We start from the raw sequence: 25,502 nt of genomic DNA, 5'->3' as shown, positions 1-25,502 counted from the left end.
GAACCCACGCCTCCTGAGAGACTGGAGCCTTAATCCAGCACCTTAGACCGCTCGGCCACACTACCTGTTGTCAATGAGTAAATAGACCTAATAAAAAAATCACAGAAGAATGAGCTTGATAGCAACCAAAATGACATAAATCAAATTAGCCCGTCAGGCAGTGACAAGAAGTCAAGAGTCCAAATTCTCCAACATTTGGCAACTCATCCCAAAGCACACTGATCTTCAAGTTGAGTCACACCCAACTCAAGGCTGAGTTTTTTTTTTAAATGTCTTCAGGTTGGGTGTGGTTTCCAAATATCACTTGATTCTTATATATATAATGGCAGTGGTGGGATTTGAACCCACGCCTCCTGAGAGACTGGAGCCTAATCCAGCGCCTTAGACCGCTCGGCCACACTACCTGTTGTCAATGAGTAAATAGACCTAATAAAAAAATCACAGAAGAATGAGCTTGATAGCAACCAAAATTACATAAATCAAATTAGCCCGTCAGGCAGTGACAAGAAGTCAAGAGTCCACATTCTCCAACATTTGGCAACTCATCCCAAAGCACACTGATCTTCAAGTTGAGTCACACCCAACTCAAGGCTGAGTTTTTTTTTTAAATGTCTTCAGGTTGGGTGTGGTTTCCAAATATCACTTGATTCTTATATATATAATGGCAGTGGTGGGATTTGAACCCACGCCTCCTGAGAGACTGGAGCCTAAATCCAGCGCCTTAGACCGCTCGGCCACACTACCTGTTGTCAATGAGTAAATAGACCTAATAAAAAAATCACAGAAGAATGAGCTTGATAGCAACCAAAATTACATAAATCAAATTAGCCCGTCAGGCAGTGACAAGAAGTCAAGAGTCCAAATTCTCCAACATTTGGCAACTCATCCCAAAGCACACTGATCTTCAAGTTGAGTCACACCCAACTCAAGGCTGAGTTTTTTTTTTAAATGTCTTCAGGTTGGGTGTGGTTTCCAAATATCACTTGATTCTTGTATATATAATGGCAGTGGTGGGATTTGAACCCACGCCTCCTGAGAGACTGGAGCCTAAATCCAGCGCCTTAGACCGCTCGGCCACACTACCTGTTGTCAATGAGTAAATAGACCTAATAAAAAAATCACACAAGAATGAGCTTGATAGCAACCAAAACTACATAAATCAAATTAGCCCGTCAGGCAGTGACAAGAAGTCAAGAGTCGGCCACTCGGCCACACTACCTGTAATAAAAAAATCAACGAAGAATGAGCTTGATAGCAACCAAAACTACAGGAATCAAATTAGCCCGTCAGGCAGTGACAAGAAGTCAAGAGTCCAAATTCTCCAACATTTGGCAACTCATCCCAAAGCACACTGATCTTCAAGTTGAGTCACACCCAACTCAAGGCTGTTTTTTTTTTAAATGTCTTCATGGTTGGGTGTGGTTTCCAAATATCACTTGATTCTTGTATATATAATGGCAGTGGTGGGATTTGAACCCACGCCTCCTGAGAGACTGGAGCCTAAATCCAGCGCCTTAGACCGCTCGGCCACACTACCTGTTGTCAGTGAGAAAATGCACCTAATAAAAAAATCACAGAAGAATGAGCTTGATAGCAACCAAAACTACATAAATCAAATTAGCCCGTCAGGTAGTCACAAGAAGTCAAGAGTCCAAATTCTCCAACATTTGGCAACTCATCCCAAAGCACACTGATCTTCAAGTTGAGTCACATTCAACTCAAGACTGAGTTTTTTTTTTTTAAATGTCTTCAGGTTGGGTGTGGTTTCCAAATATCACTTGATTCTTATATATATAATGGCAGTGGTGGGATTTGAACCCACGCCTCCTGAGAGACTGGAGCCTAAATCCAGCGCCTTAGACCGCTCGGCCACACTACCTGTTGTCAATGAGTAAATAGACCTAATAAAAAAATCACACAAGAATGAGCTTGATAGCAACCAAAACTACATAAATCAAATTAGCCCGTCAGGCAGTGACAAGAAGTCAAGAGTCGGCCACTCGGCCACACTACCTGTTGTCAATAAGTAAATAGACCTAATAAAAAAATCAACGAAGAATGAGCTTGATAGCAACCAAAACTACAGGAATCAAATTAGCCCGTCAGGCAGTGACAAGAAGTCAAGAGTCCAAATTCTCCAACATTTGGCAACTCATCCCAAAGCACACTGATCTTCAAGTTGAGTCACACCCAACTCAAGGCTGTTTTTTTTTTAAATGTCTTCAGGTTGGGTGTGGTTTCCAAATATCACTTGATTCTTGTATATATAATGGCAGTGGTGGGATTTGAACCCACGCCTCCTGAGAGACTGGAGCCTAAATCCAGCGCCTTAGACCGCTCGGCCACACTACCTGTTGTCAATGAGTAAATAGACCTAATAAAAAAATCACACAAGAATGAGCTTGATAGCAACCAAAACTACATAAATCAAATTAGCCCGTCAGGCAGTGACAAGAAGTCAAGAGTCGGCCACTCGGCCACACTACCTGTTGTCAATAAGTAAATAGACCTAATAAAAAAATCAACGAAGAATGAGCTTGATAGCAACCAAAACTACAGGAATCAAATTAGCCCGTCAGGCAGTGACAAGAAGTCAAGAGTCCAAATTCTCCAACATTTGACAACTCATCCCAAAGCACACTGATCTTAAAGTTGAGTCACACCCAACTCAAGGCTGAGTTTTTTTTTTAAATGTCTTCAGGTTGGGTGTGGTTTCCAAATATCACTTGATTCTTATATATATAATGGCAGTGGTGGGATTTGAACCCACGCCTCCTGAGAGATTGGAGCCTAAATCCAGCACCTTAGACCGCTCGGCCACACTACCTGTTGTCAATGAGTAAATAGACCTAATAAAAAAATCACAGAAGAATGAGCTTGATAGCAACCAAAACTACATAAATCAAATTAGCCCGTCAGGCAGTGACAAGAAGTCAAGAGTCCAAATTCTCCAACATTTGGCAACTCATCCCAAAGCACACTGATCTTCAAGTTGAGTCACACCCAACTCAAGGCTGAGTTTTTTTTTTTAAATGTCTTCAGGTTGGGTGTGGTTTCCAAATATCACTTGATTCTTGTATATATAATGGCCACGCCTCCTGAGAGACTGGAGCCTAAATCCAGCGCCTTAGACCGCTCGGCCACACACAGAAGAATGAGCTTGATAGCAACCAAAACTACATAAATCAAATTAGCCCGTCAGGTAGTGACAAGAAGTCAAGAGTCCAAATTCTCCAACATTTGGCAACTCATCCCAAAGCACACTGATCTTCAAGTTGAGTCACATTCAACTCAAGACTGAGTTTTTTTTTTTAAATGTCTTCAGGTTGGGTGTGGTTTCCAAATATAACTTGATTCTTGTATATATAATGGCAGTGGTGGGATTTGAACCCACGCCTCCTGAGAGACTGGAGCCTTAATCCAGCACCTTAGACCGCTCGGCCACACTACCTGTTGTCAATGAGTAAATAGACCTAATAAAAAAATCACAGAAGAATGAGCTTGATAGCAACCAAAATTACATAAATCAAATTAGCCCGTCAGGCAGTGACAAGAAGTCAAGAGTCGGCCACTCGGCCACACTACCTGTTGTCAATAAGTAAATAGACCTAATAAAAAAATCAACAAAGAATGAGCTTGATAGCAACCAAAACTACAGGAATCAAATTAGCCCGTCAGGCAGTGACAAGAAGTCAAGAGTCCAAATTCTCCAACATTTGGCAACTCATCCCAAAGCACACTGATCTTCAACTTGAGTCACACCCAACTCAAGACTGAGTGTTTTTTTAAATGTCTTCAGGTTGGGTGTGGTTTCCAAATATAACTTGATTCTTGTATATATAATGGCAGTGGTGGGATTTGAACCCACGCCTCCTGAGAGACTGGAGCCTTAATCCAGCCCCTTAGACCGCTCGGCCACACTACCTGTTGTCAATGAGTAAATAGACCTAATAAAAAAATCACAGAAGAATGAGCTTGATAGCAACCAAAATGACATAAATCAAATTAGCCCGTCAGGCAGTGACAAGAAGTCAAGAGTCCACATTCTCCAACATTTGGCAACTCATCCCAAAGCACACTGATCTTCAAGTTGAGTCACACCCAACTCAAGGCTGAGTTTTTTTTTTAAATGTCTTCAGGTTGGGTGTGGTTTCCAAATATCACTTGATTCTTATATATATAATGGCAGTGGTGGGATTTGAACCCACGCCTCCTGAGAGACTGGAGCCTAAATCCAGCGCCTTAGACCGCTCGGCCACACTACCTGTTGTCAATGAGTAAATAGACCTAATAAAAAAATCACAGAAGAATGAGCTTGATAGCAACCAAAATTACATAAATCAAATTAGCCCGTCAGGCAGTGACAAGAAGTCAAGAGTCCAAATTCTCCAACATTTGGCAACTCATCCCAAAGCACACTGATCTTCAAGTTGAGTCACACCCAACTCAAGGCTGAGTTTTTTTTTTTAAATGTCTTCAGGTTGGGTGTGGTTTCCAAATATCACTTGATTCTTGTATATATAATGGCAGTGGTGGGATTTGAACCCACGCCTCCTGAGAGACTGGAGCCTAAATCCAGCGCCTTAGACCGCTCGGCCACACTACCTGTTGTCAATGAGTAAATAGACCTAATAAAAAAATCACACAAGAATGAGCTTGATAGCAACCAAAACTACATAAATCAAATTAGCCCGTCAGGCAGTGACAAGAAGTCAAGAGTCGGCCACTCGGCCACACTACCTGTAATAAAAAAATCAACGAAGAATGAGCTTGATAGCAACCAAAACTACAGGAATCAAATTAGCCCGTCAGGCAGTGACAAGAAGTCAAGAGTCCAAATTCTCCAACATTTGGCAACTCATCCCAAAGCACACTGATCTTCAAGTTGAGTCACACCCAACTCAAGGCTGTTTTTTTTTTAAATGTCTTCAGGTTGGGTGTGGTTTCCAAATATCACTTGATTCTTGTATATATAATGGCAGTGGTGGGATTTGAACCCACGCCTCCTGAGAGACTGGAGCCTAAATCCAGCGCCTTAGACCGCTCGGCCACACTACCTGTTGTCAGTGAGAAAATGCACCTAATAAAAAAATCACAGAAGAATGAGCTTGATAGCAACCAAAACTACATAAATCAAATTAGCCCGTCAGGTAGTGACAAGAAGTCAAGAGTCCAAATTCTCCAACATTTGGCAACTCATCCCAAAGCACACTGATCTTCAAGTTGAGTCACATTCAACTCAAGACTGAGTTTTTTTTTTTTAAATGTCTTCAGGTTGGGTGTGGTTTCCAAATATCACTTGATTCTTATATATATAATGGCAGTGGTGGGATTTGAACCCACGCCTCCTGAGAGACTGGAGCCTAAATCCAGCGCCTTAGACCGCTCGGCCACACTACCTGTTGTCAATGAGTAAATAGACCTAATAAAAAAATCACACAAGAATGAGCTTGATAGCAACCAAAACTACATAAATCAAATTAGCCCGTCAGGCAGTGACAAGAAGTCAAGAGTCGGCCACTCGGCCACACTACCTGTTGTCAATAAGTAAATAGACCTAATAAAAAAATCAACGAAGAATGAGCTTGATAGCAACCAAAACTACAGGAATCAAATTAGCCCGTCAGGCAGTGACAAGAAGTCAAGAGTCCAAATTCTCCAACATTTGGCAACTCATCCCAAAGCACACTGATCTTCAAGTTGAGTCACACCCAACTCAAGGCTGTTTTTTTTTTAAATGTCTTCAGGTTGGGTGTGGTTTCCAAATATCACTTGATTCTTGTATATATAATGGCAGTGGTGGGATTTGAACCCACGCCTCCTGAGAGACTGGAGCCTAAATCCAGCGCCTTAGACCGCTCGGCCACACTACCTGTTGTCAGTGAGAAAATGCACCTAATAAAAAAATCACAGAAGAATGAGCTTGATAGCAACCAAAACTACATAAATCAAATTAGCCCGTCAGGTAGTGACAAGAAGTCAAGAGTCCAAATTCTCCAACATTTGGCAACTCATCCCAAAGCACACTGATCTTCAAGTTGAGTCACATTCAACTCAAGACTGAGTTTTTTTTTTTTAAATGTCTTCAGGTTGGGTGTGGTTTCCAAATATCACTTGATTCTTATATATATAATGGCAGTGGTGGGATTTGAACCCACGCCTCCTGAGAGACTGGAGCCTAAATCCAGCGCCTTAGACCGCTCGGCCACACTACCTGTTGTCAATGAGTAAATAGACCTAATAAAAAAATCACAGAAGAATGAGCTTGATAACAACCAAAATGACATAAATCAAATTAGCCCGTCAGGCAGTGACAAGAAGTCAAGAGTCAAAATTCTCCAACTCGTCCCAAAGCACACTGATCTTCTAGTTGAGTCACACCCAACTCAAGACTGAGTTTTTTTTTAAATGTCTTCAGGTTGGGTGTGGTTTCCAAATATAACTTGATTCTTGTATATATAATGGCAGTGGTGGGATTTGAACCCACGCCTCCTGAGAGACTGGAGCCTTAATCCAGCGCCTTAGACCGCTCGGCCACACTACCTGTTGTCAATGAGTAAATAGACCTAATAAAAAAATCACAGAAGAATGAGCTTGATAGCAACCAAAACTACATAAATCAAATTAGCCCGTCAGGCAGTGACAAGAAGTCAAGAGTCCAAATTCTCCAACATTTGGCAACTCATCCCAAAGCACACTGATTTTCAAGTTGAGTCACACCCAACTCAAGACTGAAGTTTTTTTTTTAGACTGTCTTCAGGTTGGGTTTGGTTTCCAAATATCACTTGATTCTTGTATATATAATGGCAGTGGTGGGATTTGAACCCACGCCTCCTGAGAGACTGGAGCCTAAATCCAGCGCCTTAGACCGCTCGGCCACACTACCTGTTGTCAATGAGTAAATAGACCTAATAAAAAAATCACAGAAGAATGAGCTTGATAGCAACCAAAATGACATAAATCAAATTAGCCCGTCAGGCAGTGACAAGAAGTCAAGAGTCCACATTCTCCAACATTTGGCAACTCATCCCAAAGCACACTGATCTTCAAGTTGAGTCACACCCAACTCAAGGCTGAGTTGTTTTTTTTAAATCTCTTCAGGTTGGGTGTGGTTTCCAAATATCACTTGATTCTTATATATATAATGGCAGTGGTGGGATTTGAACCCACGCCTCCTGAGAGACTGGAGCCTAAATCCAGCGCCTTAGACCGCTCGGCCACACTACCTGTTGTCAATGAGTAAATAGACCTAATAAAAAAATCACAGAAGAATGAGCTTGATAGCAACCAAAATTACATAAATCAAATTAGCCCGTCAGGCAGTGACAAGAAGTCAAGAGTCCAAATTCTCCAACATTTGGCAACTCATACCAAAGCACACTGATCTTCAAGTTGAGTCACACCCAACTCAAGACTGAAGTTTTTTTTTTAGACTGTCTTCAGGTTGGGTTTGGTTTCCAAATATCACTTGATTCTTGTATATATAATGGCAGTGGTGGGATTTGAACCCACGCCTCCTGAGAGACTGGAGCCTAAATCCAGCGCCATTTGGCAACTCATCCCAAAGCACACTGATCTTCAAGTTGAGTCACACCCAACTCAAGACTGAGGTTTTTTTTAGACTGTCTTCAGGTTGGGTTTGGTTTCCAAATATCACTTGATTCTTATATATATAATGGCAGTGGTGGGATTTGAACCCACGCCTCCTGAGAGACTGGAGCCTTAATAGTGAGACTGTAAGGAATCTTGGTGTTATATTTGATCAGGATTTATCCTTTAACGCCCACATAAAATCAATTTCAAGGACCGCCTACTTCCATCTACGTAACATTGCAAAAATCAGGCATATCTTGCCTCAAAACGATGCAGAGAAACTAGTCCATGCATTTGTTACTTCTAGGCTGGATTATTGTAACTCTTTATTATCAGGGAGTACCAAGAAGTCAATCAAGTCGCTTCAGCTGATTCAAAATGCTGCGGCTCGTGTACTAACCAGAGTTAGGAAAAGGGACCACATTACTCCTGTTCTGGCTGCCTTACACTGGCTCCCTATAGAACACAGGATAGAATTTAAAATTCTTCTTCTCGCCTACAAAGCCCTTAATGGGCAGGCGCCATCTTACCTTAAAGAACTCATTATACCCTACTGTCCTACTAGGGCATTGCGTTCCAAGAATGCAGGGTTGTTGGTTGTTCCTAGAACCTTTAAAAGTACAATGGGAGCCAGAGCCTTTTCTTATCAAGCTCCACATTTGTGGAATCAGCTTCCAGTTTGTGTTCGGGCGGCAGACACCCTATCCGTTTTTAAGAGTGCGCTTAAGACCTTCCTTTTTGATAAAGCTTATAGTTAGGGCTGATTAGATTCAGCCCCTAGTTTTGCTGATATAGGCTTAGTTTGTCGGGGGACATCTTACTTCTTCCTTCTCTCTGTCTATACCCGTGTACACTCATGTTCCGATTAACCCAGCTTCCCCAAATGTCTTTCTTTTTGGTGTCTATATACGCTGGGATCCGGAGTCATGGATGATCCTGCGGTCCTGTGTCCTGGATCGCGAGCGCTGGATCTTGAGTCGTGGCTGTGGTCCTGGATCATAGGTCCTGGATGGATATCCTCGTGGATTCATCTTCCTATTATACACACATGCATTTCCAAACATTTGGACTACCTATGTTGCAAATGTATTATCTTTTCAATTTACACACGGCATCTATTGCACGTCTGTCCGTCCTGGGAGAGGGATCCCTCCTCTGTTGCTCTCCCTGAGGTTTCTCCCATTTTTCCCTTTAAACTGGGTTTTCTTTGGAAGTTTTTCCTTGTACGATGTGAGGGTCTAAGGACAGAGGGTGTCGTATTGTCATACTGATATTCTGTACACACTGTGAAGACCACTGAGACAAATGTAACATTTGTGATATTGGGCTATATAAATAAACATTGATTGATTGATTGATTAATCCAGCACCTTAGACCGCTCGGCCACACTACCTGTTGTCAATGAGTAAATAGACCTAATAAAAAAATCACAGAAGAATGAGCTTGATAGCAACCAAAACTACATAAATCAAATTAGCCCGTCAGGCAGTGACAAGAAGTCAAGAGCCCAAATTCTCCAACATTTGGCAACTCATACCAAAGCACACTGATTTTGAAGTTCAGTCACACTCAACTCAAGACTGAGTTTTTTTTAAATGTGTTCAGGTTGGGTGTGGTTTCCAAATATCACTTGATTCTTATATATATAATGGCAGTGGTGGGATTTGAACCCACACCTCCTGAGAGACTGGAGCCTTAATCCAGCGCCTTAGACCGCTCGGCCACACTACCTGTTTTCAAAGAGAAAATGCACCTAATAAAAAAATCACAGAAGAATGAGCTTGATAGCAACCAAAACTACATAAATCAAATTAGCCCGTCAGATAGTGACAAGAAGTCAAGAGTCCAAATTCTCCAACATTTGGCAACTCATCCCAAAGCACACTGATCTTCAAGTTGAGTCACACCCAACTCAAGGCTGAGTTTTTTTTTAAATGTCTTCAGGTTGGGTGTGGTTTCCAAATATCACTTGATTCTTATATATATATATAATGGCAGTGGTGGTATTTGAACCCACGCCTCCTGAGAGACTGGAGCCTAAATCCAGCGCCTTAGACCGCTCGGCCACACTACCTGTTGTCAATGAGTAAATAGACCTAATAAAAAAATCACAGAAGAATGAGCTTGATAGCAACCAAAATGACATAAATCAAATTAGCCCGTCAGGCAGTGACAAGAAGTCAAGAGTCCAAATTCTCCAACATTTGGCAACTCATCCCAAAGCACACTGATCTTCAAGTTGAGTCACACCCAACTCAAGACTGAGTTTTTTTTTTAAATGTCTTCAGGTTGAGTGTGGTTTCCAAATATAACTTGATTCTTGTATATATAATGGCAGTGGTGGGATTTGAACCCACGCCTCCTGAGAGACTGGAGCCTTAATCCAGCGCCTTAGACCGCTCGGCCACACTACCTGTTGTCAATGAGTAAATAGACCTAATAAAAAAATCACACAAGAATGAGCTTGATAGCAACCAAAACTACATAAATCAAATTAGCCCGTCAGGCAGTGACAAGAAGTCAAGAGTCGGCCATAATTATAATTATTGTGTGTTCCTCAGCACGTCATCTGGCTCTCTAGGAGAAGCGAGCTCGGTCAGCCTCACTGACTCCCTCACCCGTACTTAGTATCTTAGTTAGTGTGCGTGTTTCTGTGTGTGTGTGTGTGTGTGTGTGCGTGTTTCTGTGTGTGTGTGCGTGCGTGCGTGCGTGTGTGTGCGCGTACGCGCGTATGAGTTGCATACCTTTTATCCAGAAGATCGGTAGACAGGCAGGAAGGGATGGCATATTACTTTTGTTTACAACACTGCAAAAAGTGCAAGTGTGTATTTGTCTCCCTCACAGTGAATATGGTGTGAACGTGTGGATGTCAAAATACACGAACCAAGCATTTATTCCCCCGTAGCAGGAGTGTGTGTCAAATCCAGGTGAGTGTGACAGATCGGGGGCTGCTCTACAGTGACAGGGGAGGCAAGGCCATCTTGCTTGTATTATTCATGAGAGCTCAGACAGAACAGCAGCACAGTAATGTGGAGCTGCAGCTCGGAGTTGTGTCATCAGCAGCACAGTGTTACAGCAGCACAGCTGTCACTGCAGGAAAACGGAATATATGGAAGAAACTCAGACACACATTTAGTAAGCAAAGTGTATTATTTGAATAACATGTATTAGATTAATATGAATACAGCAGGGAATACAATTAAATAATATAATAAAATCAAATTAATAATAATAGTAGTAATAATAATAATAACAATAATAATATTAAAATAGTACTTATAATCAATAATAATAAGACACAATTCTATCTATAACAGTGATATAATAACAATAGTAATAAAGCATTTACTTTTGAAAAATTTGAAAAATATACAATATTATTACAATTTAGACTATATGTATTTGACATACATTCAATTACAAAATGCCAATACTAAAGTATGGAATGCTGTTTCAGCCAAAATTAAATAAATGAATAAATACATAAATAATTAAATAAATACATATATAAATATGCCTTTGAAATAAATAAATATGGTTCTGAAATAAATAAATGAGGCAATAAATATATAAAAATGGAAATTTAAATACACATTTATTTATTTCATTTATGTCACAGCTCTTTTTATTTCCATTTCTTATATTCAAATGAACGTGGCGTGGTTAGCTCACAGTTCCAGACCAAAGCAACAGCACCACACTGACTCATTGGCCGTGTCTCAGGCTGCGGCCACACGAGGACGAAAACGGCTAAACGCATAGGATTAACGCAAACGCAAACAAGCTTCCGTCCACACGCAATAGTTATCCGGATAGTGTCTGCCCACACGAGACCGCTCCGTTTAGCTCCAACCGGTGGAGAAGCTGCAGTACATATGCAGGAGCCTGTACGTGGCGCTGTAACTTCCTCCACAAAAGCAGCGAAGAAGCATGGTTGTCCTTCTGTTTATTCTCCGCGGTGGGGGCCGAGGGAACCGGGCAGAGTTTTTCAATTCAGAAGTTTACTGAAGTCATACAGAGATCGTGGCTCTGTTATAGATAAGTTATACTTTATATTACATACATAGACCAAAGTGAAAACATTTAGACCGATATAGCCTACAGTACGGTGGGATTTATAAAACGCTACCCTGACGTGTAGCTGCTGTTAGCTTTATTTATTTCTCTGACATGTTCCAATGTTTTACTGTTTATTAAACTTTGGGACAACATTACAACCTTTTTATTCAGCTCATGCTGCTTTGAGGTAGAGCAAAAAAAAAGCCTATTTTCAATATTTCCACCAGATTTGATCATCTTTTATTTAGGTTAAAGTGTATTTAATTTATCTTGATCCCATAATAATAATAAGACAATCACAAATAGACAGCAGCCGTTTGCTTAATGTTAGTTTGTGCCGTGCTGTCAAAGGGATGCAAGCTGTGACTGTCATTTCATTTCTTTAGTTTTTAAAAAACCAGAACAGTACATCATTTTAGGAATTGTTTGTCTGAAATGCTGAGAGTTACATTTTGCAATAATACATTTTGCAATAATACTTTTGCAACCCTGTGTCTAATATGATTAATTCACTTTTTTATTTTTCTCTTGTTTTTCTCTGTAATTAGGAAAATTCTGGAGAAATAGATCTGCTGGAGAAGGACCCCTAATCTGAAAAGTGCACAGTGGGATGTGAAAATACGCATCTTTCAGGTCGACTGATGTAAACCAGTCATTTTGTCGCACGAGCCGCAGCAGAGATGTGTGAGTGAGCATTCTGAACTTATATCTTTTTAGATATCGAAGAATCATATTACCCCTCCTGTACCAGGGCCCGCTGGTGACACGATGGAATCAAGAGAGCTCAGACCCTCACTTATATAGAGGTCGGAACATGTCATAAGTATAAATAGATACAAGCATAAATAAATGTAGGAATAAAAACATGAACAAATAAATACAGGAATAAATATGTTGCAGTGTTTTCAGGGAGCTTTAGTGTGTGTGCTGTGGCTCAGCTGGAAAGCAGTTGACTCATGACCGCAGGGTCCCTGGTTCAACGACTGAACAATACGTATTTGTTGTTGTTTATAAAAGCTACAGCTAAATGAGATAATGTAGTTAATAAATGTATTCTTTGCTATGGTTCAGCCTTTCTCAGGCTACAACATGGTTAAGTTTATGAATATTATTAAGGAATACAAATCCCTCTTTGCAATGTTTAGCAGCCTCCTTAGGCTTTTCAATCACAATCATTAAACTGGAATAAATACAATATTGTTAACATGAAAATATGATTTAATGTTCGTTGTTTAGAGTTATTCTAAGGCTTTACTCATTGGGAACTCGGTATGAGATAGAGCACACTGTTGAGATGTCCAATCTGCCTGTTTTACACACTTTGACCAGCAGGGGGGTTTGTGTTCAAATGAAGCCCATGATGAAGCCTCATGAGACGAACCCTTTAGCGAACCAATTGGCTGGAAAGCTTCAAAGCTTCATAAGGCTTCATCTCACCATCACCATTAGTGACTAGCCAGGGGGACATGGTAGAGAATTTTGCCGTAGAAGTAGTTTATTTCTATTAACAATTTTCTAAAAAATGAATGCATATTAAAAAAGTGTGTTGTTAAGCTTACCCGTATTACATATTTTAAGGGAATGAAGAAGAAATGTGAGGATCCACAGTAGGCCTAATGCCTCCCTGGTTTCCCTGTTTTCCCTGTTTGTCTCTCTCATTTCACTGATTGTCACTAAGCCCACTACTCACCTGCACCTGTATACAACCCCGGTCATCACCTCCAGTCTTCGCCAGTTCGTCATATCCACGTGTGGAAGAAGTAGGCTATGAAGAATCCTGTTTGTATCCTCCCTGCAGCACCACGAAACTTTATTCAGATACTTTCACATATGTTGCCCAAATACTGCACTGAATGCAATTTGGATATTGCACTTGTACATGGATGATGTTGCTATTTAGAAAAAAAAAATTATAAATTGTGCATGCGTTGAGATCTGTTCTGCTTGCAATAGTAGCATTTCCGAGCGCCTATGAACGCAGCATTAGCTCCACCAACCTGTTGCAGAAGAAACGCCCCCCCTCCTCTCTCTCTCTCTCTCTCTCTCTCTCTCTCTCTCTCTCTCTCTCTCTCTCTCTCTCTCTCTCTCTCTCTCTCTCTCCCTCCCTCTCTCTGCCTGCCTGTATTTCAACTGCAGCTTAGCCTCAGCTCTCACTCAGCTTTCTGCAAACACACAGCATTAACTCTGACACTAACTGACCCTAAACATGGCTGCTGCTAACCGGGTGATCGTTTATGGAGGAAGAGGAGCGCTGGGCTCCAAGTGTGTGCTGCATTTTAAATCCAAAGGATGGGTGAGTGATAGCACGCATATCCTAGCGTAGCTGCTAACACACTGCAAAATGATAAGCTAAGTGTGTTTCTATGTGTTTTATGAATGCATAGTGGGTTACTTCCATCGATATGGCTGCAAACGAGGAGGCAAACGACAACGTGATTGTGAAGTCCAGTGAATCTTTCAACGAGCAGGCAGGACAGGTGAGTCTTATAATGATTATTAACAATATTTGTTTTTGTTTAATGTTAAACTGATGGGCTACGATGTAGCCTAGTAGTAGACCTGTTGCAACCTGCAGCTAAAGTCTAACGGTTGTTATGAATGTTGTAGCTTATAAATATGGTTTTAATTGCTTTTTTCTGTATTCAGTTTCACTGTGTGTTTGCCAATGCTGCGTTCAGGTCAAACTGAAAAAAACAAGGAGGAAATGTGAATGTTGTTATCATTTTGTTGTGTTTCTCGCCGACTTCGATAGTTTTGCTGCTCTGTTTAATGCTACTGAAGCATTAATCCAAGCATTTCGTTTTAAGATATCATTTGTAATTGAATACAACTTGAACTATATGTATTTGCAGCGGCGTGACAGGAGTAGTCCATACATCTTTTGTATATGCTTTTCATCTGGTTAATGCTGTTCTGATACTGTTCACGCCAACACAAATATAAAATACAAAATAAAAGTATTAACACATTGTATTGATACATTATGAAGTGAATAATATAGTGGCACATTTTACTTCTTTGTTTTTAAATAATGTCTATCATTTATATCTCTCTTAAAACAAGGACAACAGAGAGAAAACTATTTCAGGCAAAATGAAGGATCGGTCACATTGACATCCAGCACAATTGTTTCCTCTATACTTTAAAGTTTCACTTAATTACTGATTAGTTCTGTCTATGTCAGGTCCTTGTACATTATTGCAGGAATAATTTAGCCAGGTCACATGAATTTTGTAAATTAGTTTGCATATCTCACGTAGTTTTCTTTGCCACAAGACATTTTTTTAATGTATTGTATTCCATTTATTTATCTCCTACTGCAAATGTGTTGCTGATTGTGTTTGTTCTTCTGAATACAGTGTAGGCCTACAGTGTGTATTAAATATTTCCAGCTGGTGTATGAGCTGAGAGGTACTGGTTGTCGTTTAAATGCCATTCACTCCTGGCCCCGTAAATAAGAAATTCTTGGTTATCTCTGGTTTTGTCCATAGGTGACTGCAGATGTGGCGCAGTTGCTAGGGGAACTGAAAGTGGACGCCATCTTGTGTGTGGCCGGAGGCTGGGCGGGAGGAAGCTGTAGCTCCAAAGGTCAGAGTTTAACCTTTTTGTTTGCTGTCAAATTAATCATCAGCCATTTGTTTCCTTCAGCCATGCAGCCCAAATAAGTTGTACAGTAAATAAGAAGCAGCCGAGTGTTCTAGCTTAGCATAAAGAATGGACGGGTAGGAATCGGCTAGCATTGCTCTACCTGAAACAAATTAAATCCTACCTCCAAACATCTCTTAATCTCTGCTCAAAAATGTATGTGTTGAAAAACAAAAAACTTGGTCTAATTCAAGAAATGATCGGTTTAGATTGAAAGTTTTCTGTTTTTTTACTAATTTAATATTAATACACTTAGGCAAAGTGGGAGGGCAGAAGGCATGGCTCCCGTTATAAGTTATCCTAGATGTTATTGAATTGTATTAGATAACATTCAATTAGATATTATTAAAGAAATAACTTTACAAATGTAATAAATGCATAGAAAGAATACTTGATATATAGAAAACGTGAGACTACACTATAATAGACCAACCCACTAAAAAAATATATTACCAAAGGATACTATTTGCATCAGCCAATGAGATATAACGTGTTAATTTGCACCTTTTTAGGTGCTGGTATTCAGATTGTGTTACTGATGGACAGAACCAGGCTAGCATTTCCCCCTGTTTCCAGTCCTTGCTAAGCTAACAGACTATAAATCTTATTTTTTACTGACCGACATGAAAGTGGTATTGATCTTTTTAGGTAACACTCATATTTCACAGCGTATCCCAAAGTTGATAAGATAATACATATGGAATTAGTGTGTTGGAAGAACTATAATATGCCAGCTAATTAATATGAGGCTGTCCTTTTTGAAAGTTTTTTTTCCCACCTATCTTATAGATTTATACAAAAACGCTGATCTGATGTGGAAACAGAGTGTGTGGACCTCCACTATCTCCAGCCACCTTGCCGCTCTGCACCTCAAACCGAGCGGACTATTGACTTTGTCCGGGGCTAAAGCAGCTATGTCAGGCACTGGAGGTAACACACACACACACACACACACACATTAGTTGTTTACCTTTCTCATCATGATGACCTGGTTGGGCCACGGGTCACGTCAGGGTTTGCAGGCAGACTTTGATATATTGGAGACTACATTGTGCATATAGCTTTGTTGTCCAACCTGCCAATTCAAATAATGGAGGTAATAAGAAAGCGCCGCGGGGCTTTGACCGGGGAATTTACATACTGATCAGAGACACGGGGGGTCTCGCACGGAGCTGACAACAGTGTGAGGAAAATGTGTCGATAAAATAGATCCGAGAAGCAAAACTGGAGGTAAAAGGTAGAAAAGCTTATGGGCTCTGTTGTTTCTCCATCAGCCATCCTGTGCTCTGTTTGTGTCCTTGAGCAATTGACTCAACCCTGACCTACTCTACAACAGCAGGTGAATAATTAAAATGTAACTCATTAGGGTTTATTAAAACAGTTAAGGTCTAAAGAAAGCATAAACAACAAATAGTACAGGACTGGTTAACTGTAAGGAAAAACACAGATGGTCTCAAGCTGAAAAGAGATGATGTTGGTTAGTTCTCAAACTATAGAAAGCTTCAAATATCTCTTTAACAAGCGAGTACTGTCTGAGATAGGCAGCAGCACAGTTAGACAACAAATTGAAGACACAAACAGAAAACATATCATAGTTACTATCAGAACATCATCATACAAAGCATCTATCCAGACAGAGCTGCCTGATTCCTGGTCATTAAAAAGCACTTAAGAGAGACCAGCTTCATGAGTTTCAGCTCATTTTGCAGCTGGTTCTAAAACATATTTGAGAAGCATAACTAAACACCATTTTCCGAGCTCAATGTGGACTTTTAGGACGGTTAGCAAACAAAAGGCCTTAAAGCAGATTTGTCCACAGCTACAGTATATCACATGACATAACGTTGCAACCACGCGAGACCCACATCTTCACAGATGTGTAGTGGGAGATCATGATGAAGACCCAAGTTTGAAGATGGGTTTGAACGGAGAAAAGGAGAGATCAGAATGAGGTCATCGCTCATTAACTTGTGACTTTTTAATTCAATCACAAGGAAACGACCTCTCAATGGTGATTTTTAGTTTCTTTTTTTTTACCCATAAAGATTTGGGGAAAATATGAAAGTGTCTGGCGAGGTAGGCAGTAAAGGTCTGTGTTGTTAATGTAGTTATTGGTTCGTTAATTATAGGTCCAGATGTGTAGATATAAGCATCAAACAAGCTGCTTTTTTTAACCGAATTCTTGCACAAAGGTAGGTTTCAAACAGACAAATTAACAATTAACCCAAATCTGTTTGAATATAAAAGTTAACAGCCACAGAAACCCTATCTTCCCACTTTTTGGATGGTGTGTTGGGGAATTTGATTTTAGGCAGTTAACCATGGTTAATGCGACACCAGCCGGCCTCATGTCAGCCTCTGTGGCATCCAGACGGCTTTGGTTTGCTGCCATGTGATGCCCAGTCTCCCCCTGTGTCCGCGCTAACCATGTGATGGGCCGAGATCCAACTCCACAGCAAAGCCCCGGCTCAGCAGACAGCACAAAGAAGGCACATAAAGTCATTTCTGCTGGCTTATGGAGGGAATGACTCAGCAGTTTTAGCTCCACACACACACACACACACACACACACACACACACACACACAGACTAACAAGTGTGTTTATTGCACTGATGCAGTTTTGGGGTTCCTGATTTATATTGTTCTGTATTATCTACTGTGTGTAGGAACGTGCATAGCTGACTTTTTTTAGGGATTGTGAACGTTATCTAATTTCCACAAATCCAAATGAATACCAAGAGCCAGATGTCAAAAAATCTAACAAACACTGTTAGGAGGTTCGTCGTCCTTTCTTTGCTTTGATAAAAAAAGAAATTGATGATCATTGACCAGATCCTGATTATCCGTACAGCAAAAACGAGAAAAGCTCAAAATGATAACTAAATTACTTTGAAGTTTGTTGTTAAAAATGGGTTTAACATTCATTAACACCAGGAAAACGATGGAAATATTAACAACAGATGTTTGAAATCACAAGCAGATTATTAAAAGTGATAAAATACAAGATTTTATGGGGATTTAATGTTTTTTGTAGTGACCAAAAACAAGTTTTCTATTCTGAATCAATCATTAATTTCTATTTGTAACTCTAAACATGCCCAGAAATGGTTGCTAAACCTCATGAAGGGCTTTTTAAAATAATCCTAACCTTTTTGATTTAGGATTTTAAAACAGAAGTTGAGCCCTAGACGCCAACGGCTCTTTTCCGTGATCTCCATGTGACATTTTTTTACCCCTAATCTCCAATCTGATTATCCTCTAAATTTGGAAATGATAGACTTCAGTGTTTGTTTTTGCTATGTTTGTCAAATGTAATTTTCTTAAATGTTTTATGTGAGGGACTGCGGATGGAATTTAGCTCAAAGCTAAATCTGGCACTGTTACGCTTGACACATTTGAATGTTACTGTGCATTGTCCCCGCCAAATAAACGACTAAATAAAAATGGATGCACAGAAACCATAGTGTTTTAATTCTTACACATAGTAAATGAAGATTTGCCTAAAAATGTTCGGTAGTACAGGATTTTCAATCGCCTTCGATATAAAGAAACCTCTGTATTGACTGTAGTGTCAATCTAGGACACTAAAATATAATTTGTAATGCATTGGCTGAATACAGTCCTTTGTCAAGCCTCTCAGATTCTATTTTCATCTGATCTTATTTCCCATTTCATCTTCAAACCTATAAAAGTTGAAATATAGTTGAATAACGTTTTTGCTGAGTATATTGTGTGGCGCCACTTGTTTTAATTCAGTCACAAACTATTTCCTAGGTAGATATTGGTTCTAACTAAATATTTACTCCCACAGGTTACACAAGAACTAAGATAACATTTGAAGTTTGACAATGGATGCTCACTAGTTCATCAACATGTGACCTGTCACATACAAGAGGCTTAAAGCTGGGCCTCGAATATCACAGCCGTGTTGATTTCAAAGTCCTACAATTTTATCTCATGCCTTCTTTTTGTAAAGCTAAAGCTTGTATTAAAATCCATTTCACCACCCCTTGTTCCCATTGGTCAGATCTGTGTAAGCCTGTCATAAGATTGGTTTAGTCGGTGGGCGGAGGCTAAGCATTCTTCAGAAAGCTTGTTAGATGTTTTGGGGGAAAAGCACTTATTGTTTCCAGATGCTGAAACAGAAAACATTTGTTTTAACTTCATCCTTGGTCTGTGTAGAAACATGGTGTTTAAGAACAGATTAACTTTAGAGAAGAGAACAAGCTGTTATTTTTATCAGATAATCAAATTGTTTGCATCCTGCATATCCGAGCCTTTTATAAAACTGAAACATCCCTGGTTCAGTTTGAAAAATCTCAAGATGTTTCTTTCATGGATTCTCCAATGTTCCATCCACTTGACCTCCTGCTACTAAATCAATGTCATCCGCTCCTCGGCACGGTGTGTGATGCATCCGATGTTTCTTTGCAAACTGAATTTTCTAAAATAAATATTCTGTGTGTGCCCGGCAGGCATGGTGGGCTACGGCATGGCCAAAGCTGCTGTCCACCAGCTGTGTCAGAGCCTCGCAGCGAAGAACAGTGGGATGCCTTCAGGAGCCGCTGCTGTGGCAATACTACCGTGAGTACTTCAGTGAGATGTTGTGTACACACTCGATACACTCAATACACATGAGGGGATGATTTTCAAACATCACAGTCACAGAAAGGGAGTAATAGTCCACCAACAGGTCTTTTGAGTCTCAAATACCCTCAAGCTGTGACTCTAGACATGTTTGTGGCTTGCTATCTTTTGCAGGAGTGGCTGTATTTGGTTTTTGAGGCAGTTTTAATAAATGGCACAGAATTTTGCTTTGTTTAAACACATTTCTAAAATCATACTCGGAGCATAATTTACCCACTTCTTGATCATGCATTTGTGAGAATTTAGAATTTAAAATGCTAGATTTTTGGAAGAAGAACGTGGCGCTATTCAATGACTGATGCCCTTCACTTTTAATAAAAAAGGTTTCTCTCTGAAGAGCCGTGAGTCACAGGATTATAAGATATGGCTGCCCCATGTCTGTTACCTTAGAAACAGTTCAAAACCGTAACTAAAGCTAATGGTCCATTATGACTATTCAAATATTTTAACCAGCCACGTTACTGGTAACAGCTGTAGTTGTCTACAGTAAACAGATTTTGCAACTTTAAACGTCCCCTATTCTGCTTTTTGGGGGTTTCCTCTCTTGTAGTGTTAAATGGGTATTTGTGCATGTTAATGGTCTGCAAAGGCTAAAATCCCAAAGTTCCCTCCAGAGGGAGTTTCTCTCTCCCCCACTGCCTGAAACGCCTCCATTGACTCCTTTGTTTTCTTCCGTAACATAATGACATGGTGAAAAGAGGAGCTGCAGCACAAGCAGAATGAGAACAATAAAGACCAACAACATGTGTTTCTGTTCGGGCGGCACAATATTGGAAAAACTATATATTTGCGATATGAAAAAATACAGGAATTGAAGAAAAGACAGTTTATTTTGTCCGCAAACCATCCTTTCTTGAACTTTAATGCTATACAATTGGTATTTTTTTTACAATATTTAACCGGATGAAGGATTTTAGTCACGGACTGCTGGATCTTAAGTTATCAGATGAGCTAGCTCGCTTATTCTGCAGTGATGTGATCAAGAATGGTTGTGATTGGTGGTTTGCTGTGCATGCAGAGCCGGCATGTCACTCACTCAATTACCCCTGGCATGAGAGCCGCGCGAGTTTTCCTTTTGTAGCAAGCAGCAAAAAATAATTGTAACATGACGTGTTTGAGTTAATTTGCCTTCTTAATATCGCACGCCCTAAAAAAAGTAACGGAAAAAAATTGCACATCATACGATGTGAATATCGCCACGACACATCGTGCAGCCCTAGTTTCTGTATCTTAATCCTCTGCATGAAGCACTGCACTATGTCACTGCTTGTTGGATGTTATTGGGGTTCATTTTACTGGCATTGTCATTGTTAGCCATTGAGTTCATATCCAGCAGCACTATTGTATTAAAGATATACAGGTCTGAGTTACTGTTGATACAAATATCTTATACGTTAAAGCCTCATGTTGTGCTCAGGGTAACAATTATGATATTTAACATAAATATGTTGCACAGTGCAGCTTTAAATTCTCTTTTAGCAGCCAGCAAAAAGAGTCAGAATAAAACAATAAAAACAATAAAAACAATGTGCCGTAGAATAAACCGCCGCCACTCAGATTTCTATGTTGATGCCATGGATAAGTGCTGGGTGGAGATAAGGACTGACAGATGGAACAGGCTGCAGATCTGTTGTGCCGCCCATGATCTGTTTTGGATGCATTACGCTCAGTCTCTTTTGCATCATCGCCTCCTCTGAATTTAAAACCAGTTTTTGCAGAGTCATCGTGAGAAATGTTTTTTTTTCCGGGGGCTACACTGTTCCTGCTCTCTCTCTGGTTGTATTCTCCACCATCATGAGGCTGCAGTGAGTCTTCCTCAGCTGTCACATCTGTTCTGCATTAGCCCCATGACTTGCATTTCTGCTACAGCCTGCATCCCCACCCCCACTCCTGCTGTACCATCATATACCAACACTGCATGGCATTTGTTCAGCGGAAAAACAAGTCATTAGATTTTACAGCTGCACCAAATACTCATTGACGGAATAAAACGGCATATATATATCTTGTTAATTTATAATAGTTGGGCAACAATGGCAGAAAAGGCTTTTTTCAGGCTCTCAAATAAGGAGACTTCCTGCATTTGTTTTATATCATATTTAAGGGAGTACTTTTGGACCTTTGTCTCACAAAAGACTCAAAAGTCACAATTTCTTAACATTTTAGAGACCAATCAGTTAATCAGCCTCAGTCTTTCTACAATAATATTCTTCTCTATTAAAGCTCTTGTTATTATTTAAATGCATCTACGAAGCATAGGCACATTGTAATTCCCTCAGAAATACTACAGAAGACCTCGGTCAGGATGTTTTGTTGATCATAAGCTGTTGAACAGGAACGCTGCATGTTAATATCAGAATAGTTCTTCTAAAGGTGAAAAGAAAAGCGTGCGGTGTGGAATTGCTAAGTGATATTGAAGTCATGAATATGATAATAACACAGAAACATTGTGTGTGTGTGTGTGTGTGTGGTTCTCTGTTCTCTCTCGCTGCCGTCACTCCCCTGATTGTCATCTGCCTTAATTTGACAGGGTTACCTTGGATACGCCGATGAACAGGAAGTTCATGCCTGACGCAGATGTCAGCTCCTGGACGACACTGGAGTACATCGCAGAGTGAGTGGATAATAAGTCATAGTGTGATCTACAGGCTGGAGAGAGCAGCTGTGACATGCTTGTATAGATGTTTTCATCAATACAAATCTATATAATGTTATTTATTTTTGCTATAGGGTCGTTTTTAAAAGTGGTTCTAGTCTAAATGGCTGTATTTGGTTTTAAGTCATAATGGAAACATCATTAAATGCACATATCAGTGATTTCCTTAGATTCTTGCATTGAAGATAGGTCCACACTCCAATGATATTACATTATCAATCTTGTTTTTTTTGTTATGTACAGTACATCACTTGTCTTGAAAAAATTATAATCACCATTTATTTCTAGTTATTACAGAAGAAGATATTGTTTTTCGAATAATCTGCCAAACAATTTCCGAATTAATCTGTTTTCTGTAAAATATCAGTTGTGATAAAAAATTGAATTTGAATTTTTTTTAAATTCAATTACACTTAATATACCATTACAGTAATCCAACCTTCCTGTATTAAAGTAGGTGTTCTGTAAGCTTTGGGTAAATATTCCTGGGTTCTGGATGGTTACTCACATTCATGTCAAATGTAACATACAAAAAGAGAAGGAGAATCCAAATGTGACATTTCTCCGCTAGATGTCTGGCAGTGCAGAATGATTGATGTCTGTGTGTTTGTGTTTATTCTAAAACAGGGAAGAGAGCATTTGATATACATGTATTTATTTCACTTGTGTTACATTTGAAAACAACAAAAACTAGAACATGGACTTAATTGAAGTACCATTTTAGGTCATTAAAGTCATGAAAACGTTTTTGAACCCCCTGAATAAACCCTGGCTGCTTTAAAACAGACGTTGGTGTTGAGGCTTCGTGTCGGGGAGATTAGACTGATTTGATCCAGTTTGATAATCCCCGAGGAAACAGATGAGGGTCTGAGGACAGGAATAGAAACGGCTGCTGACAGGAAATGAAGGGACATAGTGCTTCATTGTCCATTTCCCCCCCTAAAATACAAATGCAGTGCAAATGCTAAACTTCATTCATAAAAATTGAAGATGTTTATATCTACAGTAGTATGCACTATTGCTTTGGAAACACACTCTATTGTATGTTATTGAATTGTATTCTATTTTACTGTCCTTGGAAATAAAATCTCTTTTGAGCAATACCTGGCCAAGACTGCAAACAAATACACCATTTTTCACTAATCGCTCATTCAAAAATAAGAAAAGGGACAACTTATTTATGATATCAAATTTAAGAACAACAATTGCACTTTATAGTTACAGTTGTATCAGAGGTCTGGTAGAGTTAAAGGTAAAACACAAGTACATACATACTGTAAGTATTTTAATATTTTGTATATACTTTTATTTGTGTAATATAATAGTTAGGAGTTGTGATAATGTTAGGAACATATCACTCGTCACCGGCTTGAGCGTCAATATTCAGGATACACGTATCTGTGATCCTCTCAAGAATGGAAGTAGTCGTCACATTCAGAGCATCAACTAGTTCCTGAACAGTGTCCTCAGATGGAGGAATAGAAAGCAGTATTCAATGTTTAGTTCAGATTGGCAAAGACCCACGTCAGAAACAATCATGCTTGTCCTATGTCTAACTCCTTAGAGGCTGAATCATCATGTTAATCGTTGTCACACAACTATCATATGCCTAAAACGGTGTCGCCTGATGCTCTTCTCATACATTCTGTTGCGTACACAGCTACAGTCGGGCCTTTGTTATCATGTGCTACTCTGATATTGGAAGAGTACAGATAATATACTTTTTAAATGATACCCAGCTCTATTGTTCACTAATAATGTGTCCCTTCTCGGTTTTCCTCCAGAATGTTCTTCAGCTGGGCCACAGGAGTGGACCGTCCGGCTTCAGGCAGCCTGATGCAGCTGATCACCTCCGGGGGGGAGACACAGGCCGTGGCAGCGCAGTGAAGACAGAGGAGACGTGATGGGGGGGGGGGGAGGGAGGGAGAGACGGATGAGAGATGTGTAGAGAGAGAGGAGGAGATGAGGAAGGGGGTGTGGAGGGAGAGAGATGGTGACAGAGAGAAACTGGGTAAAATCAGGAGGTGGAGAAGAGATGGCTAGATGGGTTTGTTTGGGGTGAGGAGGAGGAGGAGGAGGGGGATGAGGGAGGAGGGCTTTTTATTGTAAAAGCAGCATCAGAGCGCCATCTAGCTGTAAACCCTGACGATTAACTCCAGTGTTATATTTCCAGTAATGGAATGGACGCGCTCTCTCTCCACTCTTTCACAACAAATATGGGAAATTAGCTAAATGATTCTTTCACAGATCAGGGAAGTGTGTTAAATGAAAGATATTTCATTTCAAATGTGTGTCTAGCCCTTTTTTGGTCAAGACTGTGTGGCAGCATTCACCGATTTAGACTAGGTGTATTGGTTAAGCACCCTTATAATTCTGTCATTGCAGTGTTGTTACAATAAGGATAATGGAAAACAAGAAAGGCCAATATGGCTTTACGTTGCGTACACAGCGTCACTTCACACACACATTATGTCGTTGATGTGGAAGTGTTTCAGTGTGAGTGCCAAAGAAATTACTCTTGCCGTTTGTACCGCCTGCAAGTCTAAAGTAGAGGAATAACCTTAACAACAAGGTACAGCATTTACATCAACAAGGTGCTGTCACTTTGATTCAATTGCAGACATTGTATGCTTTTTAATAGCATTTTTTATGTTTTAAACATTTATTTTGTATCTTTTGCCAAAGAAAAGTTTTGTTATGCTTTCAATAATAGAAAGAAAATCTGCATTTTAAATTATTTGAGTTTGCCAATAAAACTGCAATCTGTGCATCTCTGAGAAACATGCTAACATGAATAAGCTGTCTCCTAAATGTAAATCAGCATTCATTCTTACCTTCATTAGCTGCAGTCATTTCCTTTACCATCCGTGAAACCCAACACATGACGGGGTCAGGGAGAT

The 25,502-nt window shown here is 40.0% G+C and overlaps 1 protein-coding gene and 20 non-coding genes across 21 annotated transcripts; 1 reads left to right on the top strand and 20 right to left on the bottom strand.

Annotated features, from left to right (window-relative positions):
* Positions 1 to 662: 662 nt before the first annotated feature.
* On the bottom strand, positions 663 to 744 carry trnal-uag (transfer RNA leucine (anticodon UAG)). The gene has a single exon. It is a non-coding gene; the product is annotated as a tRNA-Leu (tRNA).
* A 258-nt stretch (positions 745 to 1,002) lies between these two features.
* On the bottom strand, positions 1,003 to 1,084 carry trnal-uag (transfer RNA leucine (anticodon UAG)). Its single transcript has one exon. It is a non-coding gene; the product is annotated as a tRNA-Leu (tRNA).
* A 371-nt stretch (positions 1,085 to 1,455) lies between these two features.
* Positions 1,456 to 1,537, bottom strand: trnal-uag (transfer RNA leucine (anticodon UAG)). The gene has a single exon. It is a non-coding gene; the product is annotated as a tRNA-Leu (tRNA).
* Positions 1,538 to 1,797: 260 nt separating this feature from the next.
* Positions 1,798 to 1,879, bottom strand: trnal-uag (transfer RNA leucine (anticodon UAG)). The gene has a single exon. It is a non-coding gene; the product is annotated as a tRNA-Leu (tRNA).
* Positions 1,880 to 2,270: 391 nt separating this feature from the next.
* On the bottom strand, positions 2,271 to 2,352 carry trnal-uag (transfer RNA leucine (anticodon UAG)). The gene has a single exon. It is a non-coding gene; the product is annotated as a tRNA-Leu (tRNA).
* Positions 2,353 to 2,745: 393 nt separating this feature from the next.
* On the bottom strand, positions 2,746 to 2,827 carry trnal-uag (transfer RNA leucine (anticodon UAG)). The gene has a single exon. It is a non-coding gene; the product is annotated as a tRNA-Leu (tRNA).
* Positions 2,828 to 3,369: 542 nt separating this feature from the next.
* trnal-aag (transfer RNA leucine (anticodon AAG)) lies at positions 3,370 to 3,451 on the bottom strand. Its single transcript has one exon. It is a non-coding gene; the product is annotated as a tRNA-Leu (tRNA).
* A 392-nt stretch (positions 3,452 to 3,843) lies between these two features.
* On the bottom strand, positions 3,844 to 3,925 carry trnal-aag (transfer RNA leucine (anticodon AAG)). Its single transcript has one exon. It is a non-coding gene; the product is annotated as a tRNA-Leu (tRNA).
* A 258-nt stretch (positions 3,926 to 4,183) lies between these two features.
* Positions 4,184 to 4,265, bottom strand: trnal-uag (transfer RNA leucine (anticodon UAG)). The gene has a single exon. It is a non-coding gene; the product is annotated as a tRNA-Leu (tRNA).
* Positions 4,266 to 4,524: 259 nt separating this feature from the next.
* On the bottom strand, positions 4,525 to 4,606 carry trnal-uag (transfer RNA leucine (anticodon UAG)). The gene has a single exon. It is a non-coding gene; the product is annotated as a tRNA-Leu (tRNA).
* A 370-nt stretch (positions 4,607 to 4,976) lies between these two features.
* trnal-uag (transfer RNA leucine (anticodon UAG)) lies at positions 4,977 to 5,058 on the bottom strand. Its single transcript has one exon. It is a non-coding gene; the product is annotated as a tRNA-Leu (tRNA).
* Positions 5,059 to 5,318: 260 nt separating this feature from the next.
* Positions 5,319 to 5,400, bottom strand: trnal-uag (transfer RNA leucine (anticodon UAG)). Its single transcript has one exon. It is a non-coding gene; the product is annotated as a tRNA-Leu (tRNA).
* A 391-nt stretch (positions 5,401 to 5,791) lies between these two features.
* Positions 5,792 to 5,873, bottom strand: trnal-uag (transfer RNA leucine (anticodon UAG)). Its single transcript has one exon. It is a non-coding gene; the product is annotated as a tRNA-Leu (tRNA).
* A 260-nt stretch (positions 5,874 to 6,133) lies between these two features.
* On the bottom strand, positions 6,134 to 6,215 carry trnal-uag (transfer RNA leucine (anticodon UAG)). The gene has a single exon. It is a non-coding gene; the product is annotated as a tRNA-Leu (tRNA).
* Positions 6,216 to 6,462: 247 nt separating this feature from the next.
* Positions 6,463 to 6,544, bottom strand: trnal-aag (transfer RNA leucine (anticodon AAG)). Its single transcript has one exon. It is a non-coding gene; the product is annotated as a tRNA-Leu (tRNA).
* A 260-nt stretch (positions 6,545 to 6,804) lies between these two features.
* Positions 6,805 to 6,886, bottom strand: trnal-uag (transfer RNA leucine (anticodon UAG)). Its single transcript has one exon. It is a non-coding gene; the product is annotated as a tRNA-Leu (tRNA).
* Positions 6,887 to 7,145: 259 nt separating this feature from the next.
* trnal-uag (transfer RNA leucine (anticodon UAG)) lies at positions 7,146 to 7,227 on the bottom strand. The gene has a single exon. It is a non-coding gene; the product is annotated as a tRNA-Leu (tRNA).
* A 2,016-nt stretch (positions 7,228 to 9,243) lies between these two features.
* Positions 9,244 to 9,325, bottom strand: trnal-aag (transfer RNA leucine (anticodon AAG)). The gene has a single exon. It is a non-coding gene; the product is annotated as a tRNA-Leu (tRNA).
* A 261-nt stretch (positions 9,326 to 9,586) lies between these two features.
* Positions 9,587 to 9,668, bottom strand: trnal-uag (transfer RNA leucine (anticodon UAG)). Its single transcript has one exon. It is a non-coding gene; the product is annotated as a tRNA-Leu (tRNA).
* A 258-nt stretch (positions 9,669 to 9,926) lies between these two features.
* Positions 9,927 to 10,008, bottom strand: trnal-aag (transfer RNA leucine (anticodon AAG)). The gene has a single exon. It is a non-coding gene; the product is annotated as a tRNA-Leu (tRNA).
* A 3,730-nt stretch (positions 10,009 to 13,738) lies between these two features.
* qdpra (quinoid dihydropteridine reductase a) lies at positions 13,739 to 24,521 on the top strand. The gene is made up of 7 exons (XM_034093385.2): positions 13,739 to 13,946; positions 14,038 to 14,130; positions 15,145 to 15,241; positions 16,088 to 16,228; positions 19,775 to 19,883; positions 22,477 to 22,560; positions 24,387 to 24,521. Exons 1-7 carry the CDS (start codon positions 13,860 to 13,862, stop codon positions 24,487 to 24,489), a joined length of 714 nt encoding a protein of 237 aa, XP_033949276.1. The 5' UTR covers positions 13,739 to 13,859; the 3' UTR covers positions 24,490 to 24,521.
* Positions 24,522 to 25,502: the final 981 nt, after the last annotated feature.

This window comes from Pseudochaenichthys georgianus, chromosome 10, assembly GCF_902827115.2.
Source record: "Pseudochaenichthys georgianus chromosome 10, fPseGeo1.2, whole genome shotgun sequence".
Classification (NCBI taxonomy): domain Eukaryota; kingdom Metazoa; phylum Chordata; class Actinopteri; order Perciformes; family Channichthyidae; genus Pseudochaenichthys; species Pseudochaenichthys georgianus.
Note: the sequence above shows the minus strand (reverse complement) of the source record. Positions and strands in the feature narration are given on the sequence as shown.